The sequence below is a fragment of the Heterobasidion irregulare genome, assembly GCF_000320585.1.
Source record: "Heterobasidion irregulare TC 32-1 unplaced genomic scaffold scaffold_02, whole genome shotgun sequence".
Lineage (NCBI taxonomy): Eukaryota > Fungi > Basidiomycota > Agaricomycetes > Russulales > Bondarzewiaceae > Heterobasidion > Heterobasidion irregulare.
The window spans coordinates 2,838,124-2,864,084 of NW_009258198.1; the positions used below are offsets into that span (position 1 = coordinate 2,838,124).

The following is a 25,961-nucleotide window of genomic DNA, read 5'->3' on the forward strand; positions in this document are numbered from 1 at the left end:
AATGTACCACTTTACATATGGCTCTGACTCCCGGTATACTGACTTTGATAATTCCCAATGTACCCCTGCAGTAGCGTGGGGCCTACCGGAAGCATGGGTAGCTGCATGTCCACCTAATGTATCAGCTGGGTTTTTTTTAGTTATCTGACGAGAGATCCCAAGCGATCGGAGTGTTGCCCTGGGCAAATGCGGCATCTTGATCTCGAGCTTGGTTCTCCTTGTCCCACGCATTAAATTGGTGGCTGCAAGTGGCTCCACATCATGCATCCTTCTTGTGTCCCATGAGGCTCCTCGACCCGGTTATCAATGCTTAAAAATCATTCGGTTGACCATTTTAAGACTACCGAGTCCCAACGTTGGCTTTCCTCGATCGGACGCGATTCAGTGTTCACCCAACATAACCATCTTGATAGTAGTCTATGGAGCTCTGTGATAGGTGAACACTTCGTTTGTGTCATGAGAAAGAAGAATAACATCCGACTCTATCTCCGTGCGAGCTGCGCAGGTCCTCGTCAGGCCTCGACATTCAACCGGTGATGCGTCGTGACTCGTGAGCAGTGTATCAATCTGTAAAGTAGGGATCATTCTCTGCCTGAGAACTCAGGACCTCATCCGTACCGATGCCATCTCACGATGGGCAGTCACCATGCACGCCCGTTGTAAAGATGTATCAAACGTCTCGGCTGTCGAAGCAGGACTTGGCGTGTCCTATGAGAAGTCCGATCTAAAAGGTCAAAACTTAGCATTTAGGTCAATCGGACAACTTTATGGTCATACTTAGCTGCCAAAGCTGGCTCAATCGGTCCCCATTTTGGATCAGATTCCGATCGAACCTCATATTAGGGCTTGACTCATGTCTGTAATCTTGGTCAAATCTACCAATGGGAGCTGTTGGGGCGGCGTCGCGGGCGCATACGCCTGATGTGCGTTGGAGGAATATGAGTCCCCTGCTCGACATGCTGCGTGGCTTCGTGCTTGTTGACCGTTCGTTCGCAGTTACGAGCCTCTGAACTCATCTGCACCGGATTGGTACCGCTATCTATAATAGTCCATAGCTTTGCTGTGCACGAATCTGTCCGCACCAAAATTGAAAGACTCGAGCCGTCTGCGGCATAATTAAACCTCGAAGCAACGGCTATTCTTGCTGGATTTGTATCTCGAATGGTTGTAGAAAACGTAGAAAAAGGTTTGGGAGATGGGAATTGATTACCATATTTGCTCACCGAGACGGTTCCTAAACGGGTAACATTGACCTTGCCGAACTCCACGTACTTACTCTCTCAGATCCTGCGTAGCCTCTCCTGTACCACATCGTACAAGTATGTCTTCCGATGCAGATATGGGCGATACATCAGCCAGAAAAATCCCTACACTCGTCCAATACTGTCAAAGGGGTATGATCTTCCAGTTTCAGATATCTTCATCTCAACTCATTAGACATCTACAGTGGCTGCAAGTCATGTCAACGGTTTGTCCAATATTTGTAGCGTTGAAGCCTGTCTATAATGACTTTCTTCTCATAGAAATTGAGAGCTTGGGTGAAGATGTGCGCTATGACCTTGTCCGACCTGTATTAGAACACTGCTCAGCAGATACTCTTCTCAGACTCGAGAACTCGACGCCAGTATGTGCCTAATACCACCGACATCCATATCGTCCTCACGAACCTGCTGCATAGAATCTCGATTTAGAAACGGATGGTGAGTGCGTAAATGCCATTTCATCATATATGTATTCAACTATCCGTTGAGCAGAGCTGTGGAAATATCAATGCATGCGAGCTTATCCCGCTTATGCACATCGCTATAGCACTGGAGTGCTTGCAGCACCTCCCTCCTGGAAAGAACATTTTTCTGTGAGCAAGTAGAACGCTATAACATCTTGAAAAACTCACTCATCGTTTTTCTAGACTCTTCGTGAACAGGAAGCCAAACGTTTTGAAGAAATAGGATCGCGAATACGTAATGCGCGCATGGAGGAACAAGAGCGTAAAAGGGAAAGAGAAATAAAATTCACCGATAATATCCCACCTGCAAAGCGAGCTCGTGGCTGTGAGCATTTGGGAGCGTTTTGATTTTTAATATCTAATTCTATAACAGGGAATGTTGCACCGCCACGCAAGACACTTTTTCAGCAAACGAAGACAGAGGCTTCAAAGATCCAGAAATCTGTGTTTGGACCAGCCATGAGGCCGCCGATGATCGCTGCCAAGTCATATTGTTGTATCTCTCCCATAACAATCGCCAAGCCTCCACTATCATCGCCACCACCACCTTCTGGTAGTCGGGTTGTCGTCAGGCACGTCGTCCAACGCCGACCATCTCATCCCGACACATCGTCCCTGTCGGCCTCTGGCTCTAGTGTAACTCAGAAGCTTGGATCCAACGTTGTTACCGGTCAAACTCCAACAGTATCTCCACCCATATTTACATCGCCCCCCCCTCGTCCACCGAAATCTATAAGTACGACCAAGAAAGACGCAATGTCAGCCCTCTTCATGCCGAAACATCGTGCACACTCCCAACTGCCGTCTCGCTTGGCATCTTCCAATACGCCTAGGATTTAACTACGCATTCTACGCCCTTCTACGGTATTCTGGTATCAGTATCTTGTACTTCACTATTGGGACACTGCTCTTTATTGTAAACTGTACTTGTAACAGATTGACCTCTGTCTATCTCCGGCTAGCTACACCTCGCAAATTTCTGAGTGATTTTCACCGGTGTTCGTCTGAAGTAGTTTGCATAGTTTACATTGACTTTGAATATTGAGTGTGTTTATCTTTCAAACCAGCCGATAGGTTGGACTAGAATCAGACCACCTTGGTATAATTTCTCTTTGTGGCTTAGTGCTACCTGCACCGAAAGAGGGATGAAGGGCAGCATGACCACATGTCAACGTCTGTGGAGGTAATTTGCTGGGAGACAGAAGCAGACATCGAGAGTGATTACGCTGGTCATCATTCAGAATTGCTATAGTGATGCCATCTACATGCAAATATGACGATTCAATGTGTGAGAAAGCAAGGGTTGGGTGTAAATGTGTACCGTAAGTATGCATGCAAAACGAAAAGAGCGATGAGTGGAAAACGAATGCGAGTGCGTGGAAGTGAATTTAGAACAAGGCTAAGTACTTTCAGTCAATCCATGTCAGACCAAATGCACCCGAATATATTGGCGCGAGCTATTCTTCATCCCAGGGCTCTCTTCTCTTACCCTTCCCTTTCCCACTTGACTCTTGTTCCTGTTCCTGTCCCGTTCTGGTATCCACTTGGAATGACACGGTCTGGTCGAATGTATCTGCTGGAAGCGCCTCCCATATCCGAATAGTGAAGTCGTCTGAACAGGAAGCGAGCATTCGCTTATTCCTTGGATTCCATGCAACGGAGTTCACGCTGCCAGCTCCGTGGCCGGACAATACTTCGAGGAGGATACCACGATCCCGATGCCAGACATACACGTTACCATCTTTGTGACAGGAGAGCACATGGTAAGCGAGAAGAAAGTCGCAAAAGTTAATTCAGCTTGCGGTGCGAAGAAGGCGCCTGGCGTCAGGACGTACCTTCACTTCCGCTGACCACAAAATTACCATCGACGCCGCCGAAGCAACTTCGTATGATAAACTTCCCTTGGCGCTGCCCGGTATATTTACGTGTCATTCGGCCGGTCGAGATGTCCCATAATTGGAGCTCCTGCAAGATAGAAGAATGTTCGATGAGAACGTAGAAGCAAGTAAAATATAGGCGATCCCTTACATCTGGCGCGTGGTTGATGAGAGCGTACTGTGAGTCGTCAGATATCTTCACGCTTGTGAGTTGGTCTTCAAAAGCGATAGACCTAGAAGGGCAAAAAAAATTCCAGGTTGAACAAATAGCCGCACGAAAGATGAACTAGGAACGGGGAAGTAAAGATGTAGTAATACATACAATTCTTGTTGTTTCGTGGTCAAGTCATACACAATCATGCGATTGTCAGCGTTTCGCGCACCATTCGCGCTCGTAGGCACCCCACCACTCCTGCCAGCTGGAGTCGGAGGAGGGGCCGTCTCACCTCTTCCAGGCGGCGTCGAATGATTAGCGGGAATTCCTGTCGCACATTCGCCCACGACAACTAGGCGTGTGAAATCGGGAGTCACTGCAAGATCGACTATCCGGACGGCCGTGATTCCCCAGGAATCACGCTGCTTTCCGTCCGCGCCCTGCAATAGAAAGGTAGTGAATGGTGATGGTCGAGGATGCAGAAGCGACCGAGCTAGGTCGAGTCGCCAACCAACAGGAATGGGAGAAGTAATCCACGTACCCACAGGATGATCTTACGGTCCTGAGAACCAGATATGAAGCCTGATCCGTCAGGTACCCAGGCCAATGCTGACACCGTTTCTGTGTGAGCTTCGAGAGTTCGAATGCACAACCCAGTCTGGAAATGAGGTCAGGGCGCGGCAAACTCAGATGATCATGGAAGCAAACCTTGGTATTCCACATCTTTATAAGCTGCTCCGACGCAGAAAGTAATATCGAGTCATCTAATGACCATGCAATGCAACCAACTTGAAATGGGTGATCACGCAAGATAAATTCTGGCGAGTATCGTCGTATTGATGGCTCTGGTTCACTCTACATGGCGTGCGACGTCAGGCTCGTGCTTCAAGAACGTCGGTAGAGGGGTCAGAGCCACTCACCCCTACGGACCAAATGATGACAGTACGATCCTTGCCAGCACTCGCTAGCCACCTGCCATCATGACTCCACTCCAGGCTCCAAACCTCGTCTTTGTGCACTTCCAAAATCGCCGTCGTGTGTCGAGGAAACATATCTCTATCACATTGATGGTCACTATATAGCGAAAAATTGCGTGAAGTAACAGGGGCATTGTGATAAATGCATTCTGAGCGTTGATATAGACGCGCTTGGTCAAGGAGGGTGGAAAAACGGCGTGGAGGAATCATGAGTGAAGAAGGAATATATTCTGCAGGCAAGACCCCAAAGTCAGATACAGGCTAACGTATAGGAAATGGACAGACGTTGTAGGTTACTGAGAAGTCTTCGTCGTGATGAGCCATGGGCACCGTCCCAATCGGCTCGTTGTTTGAGATCTGCTGCATCCGTGCACATCACTAGGCTGTATAAGACATGTATCGGACCATGAGCTGTATTGAGAAAATGACACAGAAGGCACAAACCTGGCTAATGGTTGCAGCTGTTCTGGGTCAATGTGCAAGGGCGCTAGTTCGTTCCGGAGGACATACAGTGCTTGTGGTATGCTGCCAAGCTCAAGATACTCCATATATTTTTGTCGGCTAATCAAGAACTTGGCTTCCTGGATTCCACCGCTCAAAAGTCAGACGAAATACTAATTTGAATAAGGGGGTATGCGCACCCATAGTCCATCATCCTGAGGTCCACATAACTGTGTAAGAGCATCTTCTGCTGCGGTCCATGCTCCTTCCAAGATGCATTGTCTGAATTCTGCGACCTCTGGAGTCTCCATAACGTAACCTGACTCTGCTTCTAACGTCGCGGCTGATTCACTGCTCAGAAATGTTACTATATACACAATAAAATCAAAGCAGACGATGCGTACATATATCCGACATCTCGCAAGCTTTGAATGACCAGTCTGATATATTCCTCTCTGTCGATGTGGGAGTCTTCGTATAATGTGGTGCCGTGCAATTTAACCTTGGAGACCGGTGGTTTGCCGTGCTTCATCACTCCATTGGCAACAGGTGTACCTGAGAAACCGTTGGTGGTTCCGTTTGTTCCGTGGCCATTCTTAGAAGTAGTGGTCATCGAAGAGGGACCAGCTTCAGGGTGGAGATCTGATGAAACGAAAGAGTCAGAGTCGTGATCATTGACAGGGACGCGCATGCTAGCGTTGGAGTAGATGTGATTGTCAGAGAAAAGACTACGGTCGATGGCTGATAGAGAGGTGGAGGTAGATGTTTCTGTACTCGTGCTGATGCTGTCAATCCGCTGTCTCTTGCGCGCTCGTTCGAATACAGAGTCGGGAGTACCGTCTGTCCAGAGATACGAGGTTGAAGATCAGCACTTTACGTTCAAGCGTTCAACGTACCTGGAAGTAGATCGGGAGAATAAGTTGTCGATGGTTCACTATTCTCGCTCCCTTCGAGGTAAGACCTAGCGCGAGTAGCAGGAATAAGGGTAGGGGTGCCGGTTGTGGACGAGGAGCGTGCAATTCTCGACGAAGAGTGATTCGCCGCTGTCAAGCCCAGTCTTTCTTCGTTCAAGGCTTCCAGGGCTGAGGTGGGTGAGTGAAGATGACGATACACAGGGACAGTGTCCCGAGCGGGGTTGGTGGATGGTGGTAGAGGATCAATGTTGACAACTTGGGGCACTGGAAACAAGATATATTTGCATGCACGGTGTGGAGGAAGGTGATAAAGATCAAAGGATCCGTCGCTGGCCGGGTAGAAGATTGCGTGCTGTTCAAGTGGTTGCAATTGAAGTCGTTCTTTATGGCTACTAATGCCTTCACCTCGCCGCCATCGCGTGCCACTTCGCACGCACTAACGATAATCTTTGGCAATCAATTTAATTGGTTCTCTTGGTTCTCTTCGACCGTAGAACTCGCATATGCTCGTCGATATGATGACCGTTCTGGAGACACTAATTTATCTTGTGCTCCGCTTAGTTACTTGCTACTGTATGCATAGAGAGACGAATAGGTGCAGGTCCGAGTCACTGGCAGAGTCTAAGGTCCACCGGCCGGTCTGCCTGGTCTAAGAAAGTCACGTGATACGGACGCGTCAAACCTTTTCTGCTTTGCGCATGCACTTATCTCCGTCTCCCATCTTTCTCGTCATGCAAGCGCAAGCACCTCGACCTACGTGTCAGGTACTCGGCTTTCCGTTATCACACATTATCTTTCTGACTCTGTGTAGTCCATTACACCTGCGCAGAGCTTAGCTACGGTGCAAACTCTGTTAAAAGCTGGCCTTGGTTGCATCACCTACCTACGGTACAGTCAAAGCCCTAAACACTCGATATATGCGTGCTACAGCCTTTTGTCATTCTAGAGATTTGTTACCACAAGATAATTTCCATGAAAGTTCGCATCGAATCTGTACCTACTAAAACATGCCCCTTAGCATCTTTGCCTGGGCAGGTTATCTAACATCTTCGGACGTGGCGGTACTCTCGTCGAACCCCTCAGATGCAGGATTTCCCTCTCCCACAGGCAGAGGGAGAAAAGAGCAAGAACGAAGATCTGGTTTTAGAATCATGACGGTCGCGCGGGGCTGGTCCGCTGAGGCGGATAGGCTCCTTGACTATCTGGTGCGTGATTGTAATCATCTGAGCTTCCATGCGCGTTACCACCAGACTCTACACCAGGAGCACGGAATATTTGATGCTATCGAAAAGCAATACCTTCGTAGTCTAATTTTCGCTATCTACTTGGTGCGTTGCCTCCACTTTCAGAGTATTACAGACCGTCAATAGTGCTGCTAAGGACGATCAAGATCCGAACAAGTATGTGAAACAGCATATATGTGTATATGCGCGTCGAATAACTAAGTTTTCTATATGAAGCATTGTAGAAGCGTACACATTCAATTTTAAGGTAACTGTGAATACATCGGCACGTTTCGGCAAGTACTCACGATCGTCCAGTACCAGTCCGTCCCAGGAAGCGACACTCCCGTCCCGATTATGTCTTTGGGTGAAGACCTCTTAAATCTGTCGCTTAATGGGCACAAAGGACTCGATGACCCAGTCAATGAGGTCACGAAGAGCGGTAAACTACATACGTTGGGAGATGTCCAGAAAAGTATCAAGGTCCGTACGACTTGCTATCCGATTTAATTGCTGTATCGGTAATGATCCAGCACAGTCATTGATTAAGGTGCTGATAACCTGCACGACCACCATGAGTCAACTCCCAAGTTCGTCGTTCCATTGTGTCATTCTGACTACTTGATGATTTCTTTCAATTTTACAGAGCAAAGGTTTGTCAAGTTCAAATTATTATACAACTCGAACGCCCCAGCCTCCTACGAGCCTCCGCACTTTGGGCCTGGGGACCCAGATAAAGATAGATGGTTTTTCACCACACACGACCCGAAAGAGACTCCTGAGAAATGCAGTGTTGGAAGTCTAGAAACAACCTGGCATGGGTAATCATTTCGCAATCACCTACTGGATGATCCTCATTGTTTCGTTGTGCGTAGGGTTGATGTCCATGTCGCTTCTGTTTCCGGTATCATTCCATCTGCAGACGACAATAAGGCGCCGTTCTCCGGCCTCTCGACCGGCTCCGCCGTCGGCGTTAAGACCGCAGGATGCCTAGAGTTGCGGCAAGGTCATGCCGAAGCGCAGAAGCGTGACTCGCGACAACGCAAAATTGCTTGGGACGCGGAGGCGTTTGGAAGGATCGATTCACGAGATGCTGATGCTGAAGGCGAGATAGACCCGGATTATGTGACGGACCCTAACGACTCTGGAGCTGACCTAGATACCTGGAAACCTATTGGCGTGCGGGACGATAAAGGAGAAATTATACCTCTATCCATAGACCAGCTAAAGGCTCAGAAATGTGGGGGTAGAGAGGACAGCGACGACATGGACGTAGATGCTGGTGATGCTTCACCAGAGGTGTTGATTCGAGGCTTATCCGAAGAGGTTCCCAACGATCTCAAAAATTTGGCAGGTTTCCTCTAATTTTAACCATACAGCATACTCAAATCTCCTTTTCATAGAACCGTCGACAGATTATTGACAACGGGTTTCCTGAACCTACACAACGTAGACCGTCTCAAGAAATTTCGCATCATGTCATGTCACTCTCGGAGAGCAGTAGTCTTCCGCCTTCTGATTTCACCCTGACCGAGTGTTGCACTAGCGCTGTGGCTCATGGAGGCAGCACTCAAATCATGACGGATGCCGTCGAAAACTGCCGACCGGAGGATTATCGTGCGCAACGTCTAGGTTGGTCTTCTTTTTTTTTTCTATCGATTAAATGGGTGGCAACTATCGATACCGATCCATAGAGATGGGGACACAAGTTGTTCCAAGTTTTGACGACGACCCTATACAATCCTTCCAGGACGCTGGAGAACCCATGCTTGATACCAGGTCTCCGCGGGCAACTGGTAAAAATTTATATGTCCGGCGGACAGAGGAAAGAGAAGGCATATTAGATTGTGATTGTGGTGCGCCTGTGGGTCACTTGTTATCTTTCTTGAGCGTCGGACATATCGGCTAATTTTGTTTGTGATGGAAAGACAGAGGATGAATGTTGTATTCTGTGCGAGGGTGGGTGTGGGAAATGGTTTCACATCTGGTACTTGTTCGCGCTCTGGGACAATTTCACTTACTCACTTACTAATTCTTGTTTCGGATGACAGGTGCATGGGGTTAGCGGCGTCCTTTGGTTTCGCTGTTAAAGCTGATTGTTTTTCGAAGCTATCATTCTTCAAAAGACGAGAAGATTCCCCCTCTATTCAAATGTTTTCGTTGTCGCATTCGTCACGACGATCACTTCGACATGATATTCGTGCAGAGTTGGTATCCGGACCTCCTTTTAAAATACAACAATCTCGCTCTGTTCAGGTAAGCTGTGATCAAATCTTCTTTCGTTTGCCTCATATCAAGCCTTGTGGAATGCACTTTCAGGAGGGCCATCAAGATCGTGGAAACCTACAGCCCACAAGACTTCCTCAAGTTGATTGGTACGTAGATCAGATCAAATAAATAAGTCAAGTCCGTTCACACTTCATAGGTTGCGAGACGCCGCTCGCCAACCAAATTTTCAAAAGGCTTGAAACAGAAGGTAAACACGATTTCTGGTTCAATCACTCACGACGTCGAATGCGATTTCCCATGACAGGTTTTATCATGAAATTGTCCCCAGGTGACCCAGGTAGCCATGTAACCCGTAGTAAGGCAAAGACAAAGGCAGGAAAGGCAAGACAACGCAAGAACCCCCAAAAAGAGTATGTCTTTTCCAGGTCCTCGAAGCAAAGCCAACAATATCTGGACTACTTCAATCCCACAATGGATGCTGAGATGGCGTTGATCGGGTTTGACAACTTGGTAGGTATTCTGCTATATCTACCCGGATCTCGCTTCTTTTTGGCAGTGGTTCTGCAAGATGTAAAAACACATCTTCACGTCCGATACGAATTCTGAAGACAAGCTTCTCTCCTCCATCGGAAAAGCAATTGACACCCTCAAGTAAGATATTGATTTTGTCCTTGTTTCAGGTGCAAGAATCGAAAATCAGACTCCGCAAGAAAGCTGCTGGGAATGGCATAACGAAGCGGTGAGTGGACAGTTTCATCTGTTATACTATCAAACCTCATTTCGTCATGCCACTGTCAGAGTTTCGGATAGATCCATATCCGCCACGGTCCCAGAGACTCGACCAGGAAACATAACACATTCCCCACAGTCGGAAGCCCAGAGGCGGGTGGATAGCCAAGCTCGGACCCATGCAAACGGAACTATCAGCGAAAGGACAAAGCGGAAGTCTCTGGCGGCTTTTGATGCTCAGGCGAACTCTATGAAAAAGCTGAAGACTTCGGTAGCGCCTGGCATCGACCTGACTGAGTGACTTCCAGGCTTTCTCTGTCTTAGGAACCATTTCGGCACAGACTCTCGAACTCTCTGAATTGGGCGTTGCCGTCTCCTTCCATTCGTCATGTCCTACAGATTTTTCTTGCTCATTCTTGCTGACTTGACCATCAGGGCTATGCTGTCTTTGAATGGAACGTGGTTCTCGCTTTTGTCATCTGTCTAGCCCCCTCGAGTTCTTCATCCCCATCTGCTTAGTACTTAGTACCTGCTCGGATGCTTTGATCGATGTACTGCGCATCGTACCTCTTGAAGCTTGACACATGATGTGTGGCTGATACAGTCGATGTCCTTGTCGACCAGTGCGGCTGATTTTTTCGAGAAAGGCCTTATCTTCCGCGCGACATCCTTGAGGCTAGGGTTGTAGAGGGTTGTCTACACGAAGCTGCCTACGCTGCATGATTTCGAGATTAGATCCAGAGCAGACGACAAGCTTTGAGATTCGAAAAGAGGTATGGATTTCGCCTCGGGGCTTTTGAAGCTTTTTCATACACCACACGGCTCTGAAATAAATGGAATTACCATCTTGAAATAATACTTTCTCCACAAGCCTGACTGTTGCTGTCCAAGCACTGAAGTACTGAAACTGATTCCGATAGCAACAGAATAAACACGAAGTCAATGAAACAACTTGACTAAAGAGAAACAGGCGTATTGTCTGAGACCCTTCAAATCAGAAAACATAGGAGCTAGAAAATGTTGTGATATAGATACGATAGAGCATCAAGGAAAATGTGCACCACGCTAACGAGCCCCGACGCCGTATGAATGCGGAGAGAGGGAGATACGGAGGTGTAGTCTATGCCTTGCACCATTGATTCATCTCCTGCGAGGGCCTCATGACACAGTTCGTCGGTCGTAGAGAAGCGAGTTCGACGATTTGTTAAATCATGAGGGGATGAAAAGAGTAGTAGATAGGAAAATTGTCGTGACATTGGCGGTTGTCTTTAGGGCCGGCCATGCGATCGGCTTTAAGAATCAGCAACTTTTAGGGTAGCCTCAGACAGCCCTCTTTCTCTACGCAAGAACGAAAAGCTGCGATCTGCGTACTGGTACATTGCTGTAGCTGTGAATCATCCGAAGTTCATTGATGGCGCGTTTCCATTGCAATAGGGTATCATCGAGACTACAGGAAGAGGGTTATGTACTTAGAATACTTCGGCAAAAAGCATCCGTTATTCCCGAGCAAGCACCAAGATGGTTTAAGCCAAGGGTTGTGTCCATCACCTTCTCCAACACTCAATGTTCTCGAACCTCGCAGATGGTGAGAAGCCGAGCATTGGCACCACGAATGATCATAGCGTGACAAAGCTCCCGAGGCGAGCGTCTAAGATGCTACTCCGTCAGAAGGGCAGACAAAGAAGAAGAGAAACTCAGACAAAGAAAAGGGGGGGATACTATGGAGGAATGGCTCGAGACTGGGGTGTGAGACGAAGGAGAAGCCTGTTGAAAAGGCGTGTGAGGACACGCGACGCGCCTACTTGGATCTATGTCCCGCGCAATGTCGAAGGTTCTAGGCTTGCGCCGCCACCGGCTTTCGAACCCGCGCACAACTCCACTGGAACTGTCTTGTTTCCTTTCTCTTCGCAACACTCATCTGCTCCAAATCTTCATCAGTTCTCCTCATGCCGTTCAAGTTGTCGGCGACACTCTCATCTCACAAGTCTGACGTGTGTAGATTACAGCCTATCTTCGACCATGATCTCACTGACTTTCCAGGTCCGAGCTGTTGCATCCCCAACAGACAATCTTGTCCTCTCAGCTTCACGCGATTCCACTGCGATCGCATGGATTAGAGACCCAGCACACTCGTTCTCACCCGCATCCGTTTTCCGTGCAGGAGAACGGTTCGTCAATTCAGTGACTCACCTACCACCGACCGCAGAAGCCCCGCACGGTGAACGGCTTCATCATTCTCGCCTGATACATGGCATTGAATAAGAAAAAAAGGATTTGTTGTCACTGGCGGCCAGGATGCTATAATCAATGTCTGGGCCCTTGAGGGGAACAGTGAAGAGCCCAAGTATTCCCTGCTCGGCCATACAGATAATGTGTGTGCCTTGCATGCAAGCGTAGATGGGAGAATTATATCTGGGTCATGGGATAGGTATGTTACTCCGCGAGGCTTCATCTCCCTCTCACGTTCGCACAATGAGTTACACAATCCCCCAAAAGAACCGCCAAGGTCTGGAAAAGCTTTCAGTTGGCCTATGACTTGTCTGGGCACACACAGTCAGTGTGGGCCGTTCTAGTTGTCGATGATGATCAGTATTTGACCGGTACGTAGCATGACCGACTTACGTTCTATTTACACAACTCTCCCGTCTCAGGCTCGGCCGACAAAACCATTAAGCTATGGCAGCAGCACAAATGCCTAAGAACGTATCATGGCCACAAAGATGCTGTACGCAGCATCGCATTGGTGACTGACATAGGTTTCGCCTCAGCTTCCAATGACAGGCTAGTTGTGCTCGTTAAAGATACTTAGGATCCTTGAGCTTACGCGGTATCACAGTGAGATCTGCATATGGACATTAGAAGGTGACATTGTTCATTCCCTGTCGGCGCATACATCCTTTGTGTATAGCCTGGCCGTCCTCCCCAGTGGAGATCTCGTCTCCGGCGGCGAGGATCGCTCTGTTCGTGTGTGGCGTGGTGAGTTTCTTCCTTGCTGACAGCGTTCTGGCGTCCAGCTGACATGCAGTGTTCGATGGTTGACTTGAATCAGATGGCGAATGCGCACAGACAATCGTTCACCCGGCTATCTCGGTATGGTCAGTGTCAGCAATGCCCAATGGCGACATTGTCACAGGAAGCAGCGACGGCGTGGTCCGTATCTTTAGCGAATCCAAAGAACGCTGGGCTTCCACCGAGGATCTCAAGGCATTTGACGACCAAGTCGCGAGTCAGGCCCTTCCATCGCAACAAGTAGGCGATGTCAAGAAATCAGACTTGCTGGGGACAGAAGCCTTGTCTGAACCAGGTCTGTACCTTCCTCTTCCATGCGTTCCATACCTCTCACCTCTCACTCTCAAGGCAAGAAACCCGGAGAGGTCAAAATGGTAAGAAACGGCGCCATTGTCGAAGCTCATCAGGTATGTCGCGTGCGGGCAACAAGCTCTAGCCCCTTCCAACAGTTTACGTTCTAGTGGGATGCCGCAAGCCGCAACTGGCAAAAGATCGGCGAGGTTGTTGATGCAGTAGGATCCGGTCGAAAACAACTCCACGAAGGCAAAGAATATGATTACGTATTCGATGTCGACATACAAGATGGTGTTCCTCCACTCAAGCTACCTTACAACGCAAATGGTACGTTCTAGTATAGTTGATGCTTTTGCAGACATTTTTGTGACCGCTAGCTCCAGAAAATCCATATGTGGCAGCCCAACGCTTTTTGGAAAGCAACGACCTACCAACGACCTATGTTGATCAAGTTGTGCAATTCATCGAGAAGAATACATCGGGGGTAAATCTGGGGTCAAGCGAGGAGTTTGTAGATCCATATACCGGTTCGTTCGTCCAGCATAATGTTACTTACTCTTCTCGTGTGTCTGAGTCATTCAGGCGCATCGCGTTATAGGGGCTCTGGGCCATCGGCTCAACCCGCTGCTTCTACGTATTCGGATCCCTACACTGGTGCTTCGCGCTATATCGGCAATGCGACGCCCTCCGCGCCGTCCTCGGCGCCCTCTTCAGGGGATCCATTTACTGGTGCCTCAAGATACGTGAATACTCCCCCATCTCAGCCCTCGTTCTCTGCTTCGCCATCAAAGTCCATCATTCCCGTGGTGAGCGCTCCCTACAACTTTTGTGTCCCGCGGAAGTCGATGTCGTACTCACCCCTTGTCAGTCGAAAGTCCTCTCTTTCAAGCAAGCAAATGTGGCTGCTATGCAGGGAAAGCTATACCAATTTGACGAAGCTCTACGGCATGAGATCGTGCGTCTGCACGTTTCACGTTTCACTTCTCACCTTATGCTCAGCTATCCTCATCATATCGTAGTCGACATCATCTTTAGCTCTCTATCCTGAAGAGAATAGCTGCATAGAACAAACATTTGCTTACCTCTCGCACGCTGCTGCGGGAACCACACCCGAAGTCACGCTTACGCGCTCCGATGTCGACACTATCTCTCAGGTCCTCGATCGATGGCCAACAGCTCAGTTGTTCCCAGGTGAGTGTGCCAACGTTCGCGCTTTTTAGAATGTTCTCATTTCTATTTGGCTTTTGATTCTCTGATAGTACTCGACCTGGCTCGTTTACTCAGCGGATATTGTCCGAAGTTGGTCGGAAGCGATGAAACTAGAACAACGTTTTTCAATGCCTTGTTTAAGGCCTCCGGTTGGATCGAGGATTGGTCGACGCCTTTATCCAAGACTAAGGAGATCAATATTCTCCTCTTTCTGCGCACACTGGCAAATGCGTTCCAGGACAAAGCATCCGTGGGAGATAGCACTCATGTGACAAATGTAATAAGCGCTTTCCTATCTAAGGGATTCTCATGAGAGGTGCTAATTCTGGAGAACGCCTAGATCTTCGAGGCTCTGAGCCATGCGTCGTACGAAGTATTGACCAAGACCCAGCGCGTTGCGCTTGCCACTATTCTGTTCAAGTAACGTCTTCCCTCTGTTCGAAGCCTGATTTACCGATATGGCTATTAACTATCTTCGCGCACAGCTTCTCCTGCATTGCATTACAGGGGCGTGTGGACCCGACGCTTCGAAGAACACATCTCCGGCTGACTGACCAAGTGCGTGCTTGCCTGTAACTTGCGTCACTTCTACTCTCTTGGACACTTTTTGAGAATATTAATTATTGCACCGTGTCATAGACCTTGCGCCTGGAGCGGATCGATGGAGAGGCTGTATATCGCAGCCTGGTCGGTCTGGGAAATATGGTATGCGCCCTCCGGTTCTTGAGGCCACTTGATCAGCACCCATGACAGACATTGATATCATGTCATCCTTAGCTCTACGCCGCACAAACCCAGGTGTATCCTCTCGAAGCCGTACAGGCAAGCGAGCTCAAGAACACTGTCAGCGCACTTCCTGCTGTTTTCTCGGAGGAGCGGATCAAGGCAGTAGCAGGGGAGGTCCTTGCGCTGTTGTAAGCTCGGCTCTCGGCCTCGTTTCGCCGCTCATGCGCATACGTTATCGTTATGCGATCGCTCATAGAACATGTATTGTGGGGTCCACACGGTGAAGATTAGGATGAGGGTGTTGACGATATCCATACATGTAACAATATCCAAACATGTATCGCTCGATGGTTTTACAGTAACTTTTGTAGACGGTAACAGCAGGGTTTGGGATTAAGGTTCAATATATACTGGTGTTCACGGACCTTCAATAGTACACGGTCCGATCTTACGAGGAGATCTTCATATCGATAGCATACTTTGTACTGACTGACGCAAATCATCATGCCACTAGTCCGCGTCTACATTGTTCGACATGGAGAGACGGAGGAGAACAGGAATTCAATCATTCAAGGACACCTCGATACCCGGCTCAACGCAGACGGACTAGAACAGGCTCGGCGAGTCGGGAAGGCACTGCAGGCGGTGCCATTCGACTTGGCTTTTTCGAGCGATCTGACTAGAGCAGCTAAAGTAAGTGAGGGCTGATTGCAACCTTGATTTGCACTGCAGGAGAGGGGCTCACGCCGTCATGGGAACGTTCGCCTCAAGACGGCAGAAATCATCCTCAGCGATCACCCGAATACACAGCTGCAGACAACGAGGGAACTTAGGGAGCGGGTCAGTAACCCGGCTTCATATTCGCGCCGTGGACACTGAATTGCTAGCCGGTCGGGCTTTGGGTTTTGATGCATGCAGTTCCTTGGGGAGCTGCAGGGCCTAACGTACAGCGCGCGGCAGAAAGCGGCCGGCCAGTCGTCCGTCGAGCCAGCGGAAAAGATGACCGCTCGGGCGCTCGGATGGTGGGACGAAACCATCGTGAAGCACGCAGCGGCAGCGGGCGGCGACAGCGCGTTGAATGTACTGACCGTCAGCCACGGCGGGTTGATCGGACATCTCGTGCGCGGGCTAGTCGAGACAAAGAGGGCTGTGGTCGCGAAGGGGGTGTTTATCGGCAAGTGCATGAACACGGCAGTCGCAATCGTGGAGGTGGGGAGGGTCGGGCCGGGGGTCGTAGTGCAGTACGGGGACATTACGCATCTTTTGGCGGAAGGGGATATGGATTTGGTGCAGGCAAATGCCGACGAGTAAATCGGGGACGACGCAATGAATACTGTGAGATGCACAGTACAGAAGAGGTCATCGGTCGGGGGAATGTTCAATGGACAGATAGAATTAATAGACACGCTTGTGTTTTGGTAATATTCCTGTACTACCCGGAGCAGTCTGGTGGTTGCATTGCCTCTGTGACAGTTTCGAGTATCCTGGGGCATGGCTATACGGGCGCCGTTGAAGGCGCTTGAGACAGGCTCTTTCAGGCTTGCATAAGCCAACGAGATACCAGCGGGAAGGTCGCTGATATGATATCTGGTGAGATTCGCAAGATGGAAAGTGAAGGACAATGGATGTGTATGCAGAGCTATGCAGAGACGAGGTTTGCCAATGCCCTAGGCGCTCTTGAGCGATGAACACATAACAGGAGTAGGTGGCAGTGTTAGGGGGCACCAGGACACTGCCACGACGCCAAGGAAGGAGACCCCCGAAACGTCATAGCTAGAATACATAACTTATCTGCACAGTTCAAAATTCAATCCATCTTTCTCTCCGTTTTCCCTTCCATGCCTGCTTCAGAAACAACCCCCCTACTTGCGAATGGCCATGGCGGCCATCATTCGTTTTCACAGCGTATTGTCGCGCTCGTCAAGGCTGAGGGGGAGCCATCCTGGCTCGCCTCCCTCAAATGGTTCATCTTTGGCTCCTGGTTGAATTTACTCCTGGTCTTCATCCCCCTGTCTACCTTGGCCCACTTTCTCAACTGGGACGCTGCCCTGTGCTTCTCGTTCAGTTTCATTGCTATCGTGCCGCTTGCGAAGGTGCTGTCATTTTTCATGTCATATCGGCTGGATCGCGCTCCTCACTTTCCTTTCGTAGCTGCTTGGCGAAGCCACAGAACAGATGTCACTTAAGCTGGGCCAGACGCTTGCCGGGCTACTCAACGCGACCTTCGGGAACGCTGTAGAAATCATCGTTGGAATAAGTGCTTTGCTGCAAGGTCGGTTTCACACTCTCATCTGGATTCGTATCTCGCCACTGACGTCTGTTTCGACAACAGGCCAGATTCAAATCGTCCAAACTTCGGTATGTGTTTAAATCATTTAACACCCCTTATCGTTTTGACCGCCCCGTAGTTGCTGGGTTCCATTCTATCTAACCTTCTATTGGTTTTGGGATGCTCCTTTCTTGCGGGTAGGTTTCTCCGGCCTAGATAAACTTGGTTCCTGAAAAATCTCGTAGGGGGTATATATCACAGTGAAAGCACCTTCCAGGTGACTGCTGCCCAAGCGTAAGCGTCGCACGTTCATCCGGTAAATTTATATCTGAATCCAATTTTCTTCGTGATGTCAGTTCTGCATCTGTACGTTGTTCTCCTCCTTGGTATTTCATATTCTTCTGAATTACACTGCTCGTATATAGCTTATGACCCTTGCTTGCATCAGTATGTTTTTAATTTCCTCTTGCTCTGCTTTCCGTGATAAACAAATTCACAATGTAGCTATGATCATCCCTGCGGCATATCACAGCGCTCGCACGTCCTTGATCTCTGTGCCCAGTAACCCAACGGAAGTCATCACGCTCGTCTCTGACCCCCTTCTCTCCAACCTGGATGAGAAAGGACAGGCTGGACTGCTCATCATCTCTCGTGGCACTGCGCTCCTGCTTCTCGGCGTTTACGTCGCGTATCTGTTCTTCCAGGTAAGTTTCCTTCATATCTGAGAAATGTTCCACGGATTTTTATTGAACAACGTGATATATTCGCCGATCAGCTGAAAACGCATGCGGATCTTTTCGTGGCGCTTCCTGCAAGGGATGAGGAAGGTCAGATCATTCCGGAGGAGGAAGAGACTCCCAAAATGAGCATTTTCTCTGCCGCTGTATCGTGAGTCCAATCCTCGCCGTCATCCTTACGCACTACATTGACGCGGGCTGAAGACTGCTCACCGTTACCGTCATTACATCCTTCGTCGCGGATTTCCGTCAGTCTTGTTTTATCTTCTGACATGCGGCGAAATAATGTATCTGCGATCAAAGTGGTAGCCTCGATTGAGGAAACCGCCGAAAGATATCATATCCCCAAGCCTTTCATTGGTCTCATTTTGCTGCCCATTGTCGTACGTTTTACTGGTCTCGAGTCAAAGTCACTTAGGCGCACTAACAATTACTCTTAGGCAAACGCTGCAGAGCATGTCACATCGGTATGGATGGCTATGAAGAACAAAATGGAACTGACTATTGGAATCTGCGTGGGCAGCTCCATTGTACGTGTTTGCTATCATCACCTGATGCAATGCTCAAATACCGGCACCGCATATCCGCTTCTAGCAAATCGCCGCATTCGTTGTTCCATTGCTCGTCATCATCGGCTGGATGTGAGTACATTGTCGCATCACCCATTGGTTCGGATGTTGATCTATAGCAGCTCGGGCCATGAACTGAGCTTGTTCTTCGCAAACTTCGAAACTGTGGTGTTCTTCGTATCAGTGATGTTGGTTAACCTACTCATCCAGTGCGTCGTTGATTTTTGGCCTTTTTTTCGTTGCATCTGTATACTAACGCTCAACCATGGAACAGAGACGGTCGGTCGAATTACATGGAAGGCGTTATGTGAGCGTCGTTTGCTCATGGCTCATTTGAGTTTCAATGCTGACATGGTCTCACAGGCTGATCACGCTGTACCTGGTCATTGCCCTTGCGTGTAAGTCCTCATCTCCCGCGCAGCTCACTAATACCGCCTCACACGCTCATCGCCTTCCGTCTTTTTTCCCACAGTCTGGGTCTCTGACTGAGCACACAGAGTCAAATCCGTGTGTTCATGCGCCGGTGTCTCGCCTCTTTTACCGCCGAAAATCCGCAACACACATCCTCCGTGATCGCAAATCGCAAACCTATCATATTCTGTTGACCGCCGATCTGTACATCAGCATATACCGCACGCCCTGCTCACCTGCTCTTGCCTCAATTGTTCTGCTCTCCTGATGCTGGTCTTGAGCTCCTTACCCCCCTTTCTGCCGCACATTGCTCCTGTTTGGGGATTAGTCACGTTCCCAATCACAGCACATCGCCATTCATCCCTGTAAGGTTCATATCGCATCATATCTTCGTACCTGGCGTCACCCATGTTTCCTCTTTCTTGTTTCTACTTTGCTTCATCCCCGATCCTGTGTCGCTTCGTTCTGTCATTGACCCTGACGGCCTGATCTTTGATCTCTGATTCGAAGTCATTGCTTAGCATACTCCGTCCGCTCCTTTCGCGCACCTTTCTCAGTTTCCCATCTTGCCGTAACATACTTGCTTAGTGCAGGCCGCGTTTCACCCTCACACGTACACACGCTTTGGCCTACTCGCGCGCTACCCCTTTCCCTTTGCTGTACCCTATCTTACTGATTCTCTCAAATCTTCCCTCCGTCATTCCGGCACTTATTCTTTCTTCCGAGAAAGTCGCACGGGTGTACCGACACCAGTTTTCTTGGGCAGTAGGGCGGCACGCATCTGATATGGACTTGCTTGCCTGTCTATTCTCCTAGTGGATTGGTTGTATCTTTTTTGATTTTTTGATTTTTTATTGATTAGTTCGTTTATTGCGATATACACATCCCACTCTGCTTTTGTGCTCCAGTTGGGCTGCACTTCAATGATGGTCTAACTGAGCTGAAGAGATGTAATGTGCACATGCAGTACAGACTGGCATGCATAATTAGGTGTCACCGGTTTGAGTGGATGATGCGTTGATTGTAGGGAACAACAATTAGGATACCCCCCGTGATGACAAGGTACAGATACAATATGGATCGAAACTATGATAAGAGGATGGGTTCTCAAGGAACCACAGGGCAGTGTAAACACATTGAGAGCCAAGAATCACAAGACGATAGAGTCGCTCTGCAGCTCCTCGAATTTCCGTCGTGCAAGGCGAATGTTGATTTTTAGCGCGGCGGTCTCTGTGGAGCATACCATGCACGATGGCTCAGATACTGAAAGGAAACACACGAGGGAAACCGAGAGGGTTTGAACGCACCGATAGTGGGGTCATGTACGATAATGAGGACGTATGTATTCTTTGTCATCTCGTCTAGCACAGCGGTGAAATCGGGCAGCTCCATCTCGAGCGAGTGAAACTCCTCACGCACGCGAGAGCACGAGTGCTTGAAGGCTTTGATGAGCTCAGATGTGCGCTCGTACCGCGTTGGGCTTAGCTTGTGCTGGTCTGGATCGGGCTCGGGATTCGAGTGAGAAGGAACTAAGGAGGATGTGCGGGGCGCAGAGACCGGAAAGGTGGATGTAGCAATGACAAGGAAAGTCGTGCGCTCGAAGAGAATGACCTCGGTCGCGTTACACATCTCGGCGAACATGGTGAGGTGCCTCGTGAGGACGGCGGCGTTGGGGACGATGGTGTGCACAATGCTGGACCAGGCCTGAGAGGGGATCACGCGGTTCGGCGCGAGTCTAGGGGCGGGGCAGGGGGACGGACCTTGTAAAGACTCTCGTCATAGATGCTCGTGCCGAACACGGTAACAGCGACGCCGGTACTTTCTTGCTCGAGCTCACGACGCTTCCTGTCAAGCACGGCCACTCGGTCGCCACTGACGAGGTCCATCTTGTGGAACAGGAGGAAGACGCTCGTGTCCGGGCTGTACTTCTTCAGCGCGTCGAGGCAGTCGCGGTAGTAGACGAGGTCCTTGGCCATGTCGCGGCTCTCGACCTCGAAAACGTAAATGAGAACACCGACGTGCTGGAAGATGGTCGAGCGCTGGGTGGAGAGGTAGATGTCCATGAAGGCGTCTTGTCCACCACAGTCCCAGAGATTGAGGATGAGGTCGCCGAGAAAGCGGACATGGTTCTGCTCGACGTCGATGGTGGCCCCGAGGCGAGAAGTCAGGGAAGCGGGATTATTGGAGCTGGAAACAGGGTCAGAAGGACAAGTTGAAGGATATGGAGATGGCGAGAGGCGAACAAGATGAGGGAGCGCATGGAGGTCTTCCCACTTCCCGAGGCTCCCATAAGGAGGACCTTATGTCGCGGCCTTTCTGTCAGTAATGTTGTGGATCCGTCGCTCCTTGCATACTTCTGAGACATACCTTTTTCTTCATCATCGGATTGTATAGAGGCACAGACTGTAAGTGCGTCTCGACAAGTCGAAGTCGTCTTGTACGGAATGCAAAGTTGAAACGCGCGGTCCACGGCTTGCGCCGCACGACGCGAGCGGCGAAGCTGCGCGCTCGACACTGCCCAACACATCTCACAACCTCTCACAACCTCTCACAATCTCTCACAACCTCTCACAACTCGCCCATTTCGCTTCACTTCCATTCGAACACACTCTGTCGACTTGTCTAGTGACTGCTCTTGAAATGAAGGTGAAGATGTCTCGCGTCTGGCACGCCGCGCCCGCTCCAAGACCTTGATGATGACTATCCGAGGTAATGGCAATAGTGAATCGAATGTCTCTACTCGCTACGACTGGCGAATTATCGATGTGAATGGCAATAAGTTACTATTTAGACTTCGAAGACATCCTGTACACATTATTTCCCTCTAGGTCCTTGGCTCTTCAGCTCTGATCGGGTTCGTGTGGATAAGCGTCGATGGCTTCGGTATACAGGCCATCAGGGCGATTTGTAAACAGGTATGATTCGGTCCAGAAGGCAAGCGGCCCCTAGGTAAACTCATTGTGGGTGCGACAAGGCGAACCCATAGGCGGTTACTCCTCTTGACCTGCAGACCCCTGGTGCCTTGTGAGAGGTGGAGGAGAGAGAACTACAGGAAACGCAGGTGTCAGCTCCACATCAAACAGTCCGAAGTCTGCAACAACCGCATCGATCCGGGAAACGAAGAGATAGAAGAGAGCCACCGCGCAAGACAAAAGAAAGGTAGAGACTTCGATGGATGACGACGCGGGAAACAAAGGGGTGCGAAACGATTGAAGTGAACAAGATAAAACGGCACGCACCCTGGAGTCAGTCGTCGATCTTGACCCCTCGTCTACTCCTCTGACCGCCTGAGCCCTGTGCGGCGAGGGTTGTGAGTTCGCGCATCTTGTCCCCCCTGGAATCCGGGCAACCACACAGGGTCACCTTTGGGTGGACAGGATAACCGCGGTAGGTCACCTTTGGGCTGTACACCGCGCCGCGGGCGTAGCAGGTCCTAGAGCCCAAGCCAGGTTCGCGCTATTGAAGCCCGGCCTGGCCTTCCGCAGGCTGCGGGAACGACCCTCCACTAGGCTACCTAGAACCTCGAGGGCTGTTTCACCACTGAGGTTTCCACCTCGTGGGTGGACGTCATCGATCTGGTGTTAGTCTTATCGGGGGGCGTTACTCCCCCCTGTGGAACGAGCGTAGAAATCTATCTCGGCTTTCTCGCCTGGCTCCCATCCGGCGGCAGTGAATCCGAAGTCTTGGGTAAGATCGCTCGATGCTTTGCGACATCCCGCTGCTGCTCGTACCTCCTCCTCGCCGTAACTGCCTTGGCCATCCTGAGTGATTGCTTCTTAGGCGCAGGCGCAGGTTGTGGTACATTCGCCGTTGACGACTGGCGAGAGGATAGAGGCGCCTGAGACATAGACAGGCGCGCCACCCTCTGGTGAGCGGCCGCGCCCGTCAGGGAGGAGCCGCTGAAGACCTTCTGGGGAGGTCCAGGGAGGTGCAAAGCCGGGATAAGCCGTCCAAGGAATGGTGCGGGGCCACCGTCGCCTCGGTAGCCTGCAGTCAACGCAAAGTGGGCCGCTCGATAGGGCGGTCGAGAGGCGGATGATGGGGGCGCAGAGGGGCATGCGCCGACGGGATTGATCGGAGGAGGCATGGCCTCGTTCTGCGCAGGTGAGTGAGTCTCGCATTCGATATATCAGAATCGTAGGTGATTAAATTACCTGGATACCATGTAGGCGATGATGCTCATACGGCGGTGGAGCCGCGTTGGCTCGAAAATCGGCGGAAACCGAGGCGACATCTTCAAGGAAACCGACATTCGTCAGTCAACGCTTTCCGGCAGTGCGTAAAGCATACTTTACCACAAATACTTCGCGCCAGGGGCTCTTCGCAATAGGAGGAGAACACAAAGATACAATCTTGGCAAGGCATTGCTCGACACCGTGAGTGAGTGGGCAATGTTGATGAGGTTGTAGGCATACCCCCTCGCCTTTATATACGGTCCCACTGTCCCACCAAATATGCATTCTCTGGAATACTTCGGGTTTGCCATCGCCTCACCTTGTCTTCTGATGGTTGTTTGAGCCAATCCTGTTGTCTGCTCAGTTTGCCCCTCGAATGCATGGCAGTGCCATCTCGTTTACGGGTTGTTCCTAAGATTGAGAAGCTTAGCCATAATGTCTGTTTTGCCGCACGGCAAGAGGATGTGTCACTGCCGGAGACGTGTGTTGCTTTTCTGGCCGAGTTCCTTGTTATCTATTTGCCACCCGAGCTGTTGTTTGATCAGCAAGCCCAGCGCTCATCCCAAAATTTCCGCTTCTTTTGTTCTTCCGCGCAGGATCACAGCTTCTCAACAGCGCACCGTCGTCATTGGTCCGATCCGGTTCTTCTATGGCAAGATAGTGATGGGTCCAATAGTATTCGCCGCCCACAGTTGCCCCAATCCAAATATCTGTACGTACTTACAGGTAATTACTAGCCATGGCGGCATGTAGGATCAAACCTTCCGTTGCAAAAGCAGCCATCCACAGCACATGAAAAATATGCACGAGTGGCCCACCGTGTGAAGCAGCAATATCCCAGGAACTTGAATTGCACGAAGAATCGTTGGCCCTATCTCCTGCGATTTCGATTCTGCATGCATCCTCCTTCTCATAATACAAAAGAAAAGAATAGAGATCCTCAAAGACGACTCTCATAGGCATTCGTGGACCGAGGCATCCAACATCGGTGTTGAAAACACCGGTAATAGTAGGACCCATGCCAAACACGCAGTTTTAACTACGCCCAATGAATATCATGCGCAATTTGATATCAAGCAAGTCAAGGACGTGCCCTAACTTCATCAGGACGCAGGCACACCAGTCGTGTCAGGCTTGACATCGCCACCACCCCGCGCATGCGGACGGCGAGGAGGATGCGAACCCGAGGGGCGAGTCGAAAAAGGCGCACAACGTGTATGATGTGCAAGAGAATGGAGAGGGAAAATGTTTGCTGTCGGTGTCGCAAGGGACGATTTTTAGTCCTCGGATGCTCAGCGATCAGCACCTATGCTTGCCCACATTCGACCTATTCTCAACACGAGAGCCGGACGGCCCTTAATGTCGCCGAGGGCGTCGCAGCGTTCATGACTCTATAAAAGCTTGAGCACTACAGCATCCCCATAGAATACAGTTCGCCGAAAGGACTAGTTCAAATCATACACTCACTCGCCGATCCTTCCCTATACCCATTGTCCATCCCCTTCATCTCTTCCATCGTTACACCGAGTTAGAACTTACCCTCACCCCACCTTCTCGCATTTGATGCCATCTCCACCGCAGCCGACCCCCAGTCCTCGCCGTGATTATGACCCTTGTCCTCCCCCCTCCCAAGGCCCGCCCTCTCCAGCGCCTGATCGTCCGTGAGAGCCGTCAGCACGCCAAAGATGACAGGGACCCCTGTATCGAGCTGCACACGCATGAGCGCGTGCGACACGCTGTCGCAGATGTACTCGAAGTGCATCGTCGAGCCCTTGATGAGCACCCCGATCGCGATGACCGCGTCGAAGGGCTGGTTCGGCATGTTCGCCGTCGTCGGTATAGGCGTCCCGGAGCGTGACCCGCCCGTAACTAGGGACGTCATGGACAGGCCGCCGAGGCCGCCGAGGAGATCCGTCGCCGTCGCGCCGGCTTGTACGTGGGATCCCGCGATGACTCTGTGCGCACAACGCGAGCGTGGTGTCCACGTCGGTTAATCACAGAAGAGGAAGACGCGACGGGAAGATCTACATACCTTTGGCATGCGAGGGGCAGTTCGAAGCTGCCTGGGACGGTTTGGACGACGATGTTATGGTCTTTGACGCCGTGCGCTTTCAGCTTCTTGACCGCGCCCGCGACCAACGCGTCTATGACGGATTTGTTCCATCGCGCGTGGACGATGGCGACCCTGAGGGGTGCGCCGTCGAAGGAAGATTGGGATTGCGGAAGGCCTTTGATTGAGCTCATCGTCGTTGGCGCGTAAGTCGGATTAGCTGTCGTTTGGTCGTGTTTGGC

The 25,961-nt window shown here is 50.3% G+C and overlaps 9 protein-coding genes across 9 annotated transcripts; 5 read left to right on the forward strand and 4 right to left on the reverse strand.

Moving 5' to 3' along the window:
• Nucleotides 1-1,296: 1,296 nt before the first annotated feature.
• Nucleotides 1,297-2,786, forward strand: HETIRDRAFT_407870 (uncharacterized protein). Its single transcript, XM_009544616.1, has 7 exons — nt 1,297-1,394; nt 1,448-1,468; nt 1,524-1,624; nt 1,679-1,700; nt 1,755-1,855; nt 1,910-2,051; nt 2,100-2,786. Exons 1-7 carry the CDS (start codon nt 1,322-1,324, stop codon nt 2,564-2,566), a joined length of 927 nt encoding a protein of 308 aa, XP_009542911.1. The 5' UTR covers nt 1,297-1,321; the 3' UTR covers nt 2,567-2,786.
• Nucleotides 2,787-2,941: 155 nt separating this feature from the next.
• HETIRDRAFT_471475 (uncharacterized protein) lies at nt 2,942-5,707 on the reverse strand (the record flags this gene model as incomplete). Its single annotated transcript, XM_009544617.1, has 11 exons — nt 2,942-3,467; nt 3,562-3,691; nt 3,755-3,836; nt 3,926-4,197; nt 4,299-4,415; nt 4,466-4,612; nt 4,678-4,964; nt 5,020-5,117; nt 5,179-5,315; nt 5,376-5,526; nt 5,580-5,707. The coding sequence occupies 11 exons, from the start codon at nt 5,705-5,707 to the stop codon at nt 3,184-3,186; spliced, it is 1,833 nt and encodes a 610-aa protein (XP_009542912.1). The 3' UTR covers nt 2,942-3,183.
• Nucleotides 5,708-7,096: 1,389 nt separating this feature from the next.
• Nucleotides 7,097-10,571, forward strand: HETIRDRAFT_167632 (uncharacterized protein; the record flags this gene model as incomplete). Its single annotated transcript, XM_009544618.1, has 18 exons — nt 7,097-7,294; nt 7,352-7,417; nt 7,470-7,489; nt 7,550-7,580; nt 7,631-7,795; nt 7,851-7,902; nt 7,959-8,133; nt 8,188-8,638; nt 8,716-8,944; nt 9,007-9,176; nt 9,241-9,299; nt 9,364-9,372; nt 9,422-9,568; nt 9,632-9,687; nt 9,738-9,788; nt 9,846-10,051; nt 10,222-10,280; nt 10,340-10,571. The coding sequence occupies 18 exons, from the start codon at nt 7,097-7,099 to the stop codon at nt 10,569-10,571; spliced, it is 2,376 nt and encodes a 791-aa protein (XP_009542913.1).
• Nucleotides 10,572-12,203: 1,632 nt separating this feature from the next.
• Nucleotides 12,204-15,944, forward strand: HETIRDRAFT_471477 (uncharacterized protein). The gene is made up of 18 exons (XM_009544619.1): nt 12,204-12,261; nt 12,311-12,488; nt 12,542-12,698; nt 12,767-12,870; nt 12,922-13,051; nt 13,107-13,246; nt 13,320-13,574; nt 13,628-13,686; nt 13,741-13,900; nt 13,957-14,100; nt 14,156-14,379; nt 14,442-14,528; nt 14,593-14,764; nt 14,833-15,059; nt 15,123-15,202; nt 15,268-15,340; nt 15,422-15,487; nt 15,560-15,944. The coding sequence occupies exons 1-18, from the start codon at nt 12,217-12,219 to the stop codon at nt 15,698-15,700; spliced, it is 2,442 nt and encodes an 813-aa protein (XP_009542914.1). The 5' UTR covers nt 12,204-12,216; the 3' UTR covers nt 15,701-15,944.
• Nucleotides 15,945-16,012: 68 nt separating this feature from the next.
• Nucleotides 16,013-16,819, forward strand: HETIRDRAFT_308843 (uncharacterized protein; the record flags this gene model as incomplete). The annotated part of the gene is made up of 3 exons (XM_009544620.1): nt 16,013-16,201; nt 16,319-16,348; nt 16,427-16,819. 3 exons carry the CDS (start codon nt 16,013-16,015, stop codon nt 16,817-16,819), a joined length of 612 nt encoding a protein of 203 aa, XP_009542915.1.
• Nucleotides 16,820-17,341: 522 nt separating this feature from the next.
• On the forward strand, nt 17,342-20,482 carry HETIRDRAFT_145724 (H+/Ca2+ exchanger Vxc1-like protein). Its single transcript, XM_009544621.1, has 17 exons — nt 17,342-17,601; nt 17,660-17,780; nt 17,841-17,866; nt 17,917-17,974; nt 18,023-18,071; nt 18,134-18,143; nt 18,203-18,224; nt 18,282-18,481; nt 18,553-18,665; nt 18,719-18,762; nt 18,818-18,897; nt 18,955-19,044; nt 19,109-19,155; nt 19,206-19,292; nt 19,358-19,390; nt 19,447-19,481; nt 19,556-20,482. Exons 1-17 carry the CDS (start codon nt 17,347-17,349, stop codon nt 19,570-19,572), a joined length of 1,287 nt encoding a protein of 428 aa, XP_009542916.1. The 5' UTR covers nt 17,342-17,346; the 3' UTR covers nt 19,573-20,482.
• Nucleotides 20,483-20,644: 162 nt separating this feature from the next.
• On the reverse strand, nt 20,645-21,784 carry HETIRDRAFT_309538 (uncharacterized protein; the record flags this gene model as incomplete). Its single annotated transcript, XM_009544622.1, has 5 exons — nt 20,645-20,724; nt 20,802-20,979; nt 21,025-21,198; nt 21,255-21,681; nt 21,738-21,784. 5 exons carry the CDS (start codon nt 21,782-21,784, stop codon nt 20,645-20,647), a joined length of 906 nt encoding a protein of 301 aa, XP_009542917.1.
• A 1,287-nt stretch (nt 21,785-23,071) lies between these two features.
• Nucleotides 23,072-23,581, reverse strand: HETIRDRAFT_432621 (uncharacterized protein; the record flags this gene model as incomplete). The annotated part of the gene is made up of 1 exon (XM_009544623.1): nt 23,072-23,581. The coding sequence occupies one exon, from the start codon at nt 23,579-23,581 to the stop codon at nt 23,126-23,128; it is 456 nt and encodes a 151-aa protein (XP_009542918.1). The 3' UTR covers nt 23,072-23,125.
• Nucleotides 23,582-25,030: 1,449 nt separating this feature from the next.
• Nucleotides 25,031-25,913, reverse strand: HETIRDRAFT_60144 (uncharacterized protein; the record flags this gene model as incomplete). Its single annotated transcript, XM_009543534.1, has 2 exons — nt 25,031-25,624; nt 25,702-25,913. 2 exons carry the CDS (start codon nt 25,911-25,913, stop codon nt 25,198-25,200), a joined length of 639 nt encoding a protein of 212 aa, XP_009541829.1. The 3' UTR covers nt 25,031-25,197.
• Nucleotides 25,914-25,961: the final 48 nt, after the last annotated feature.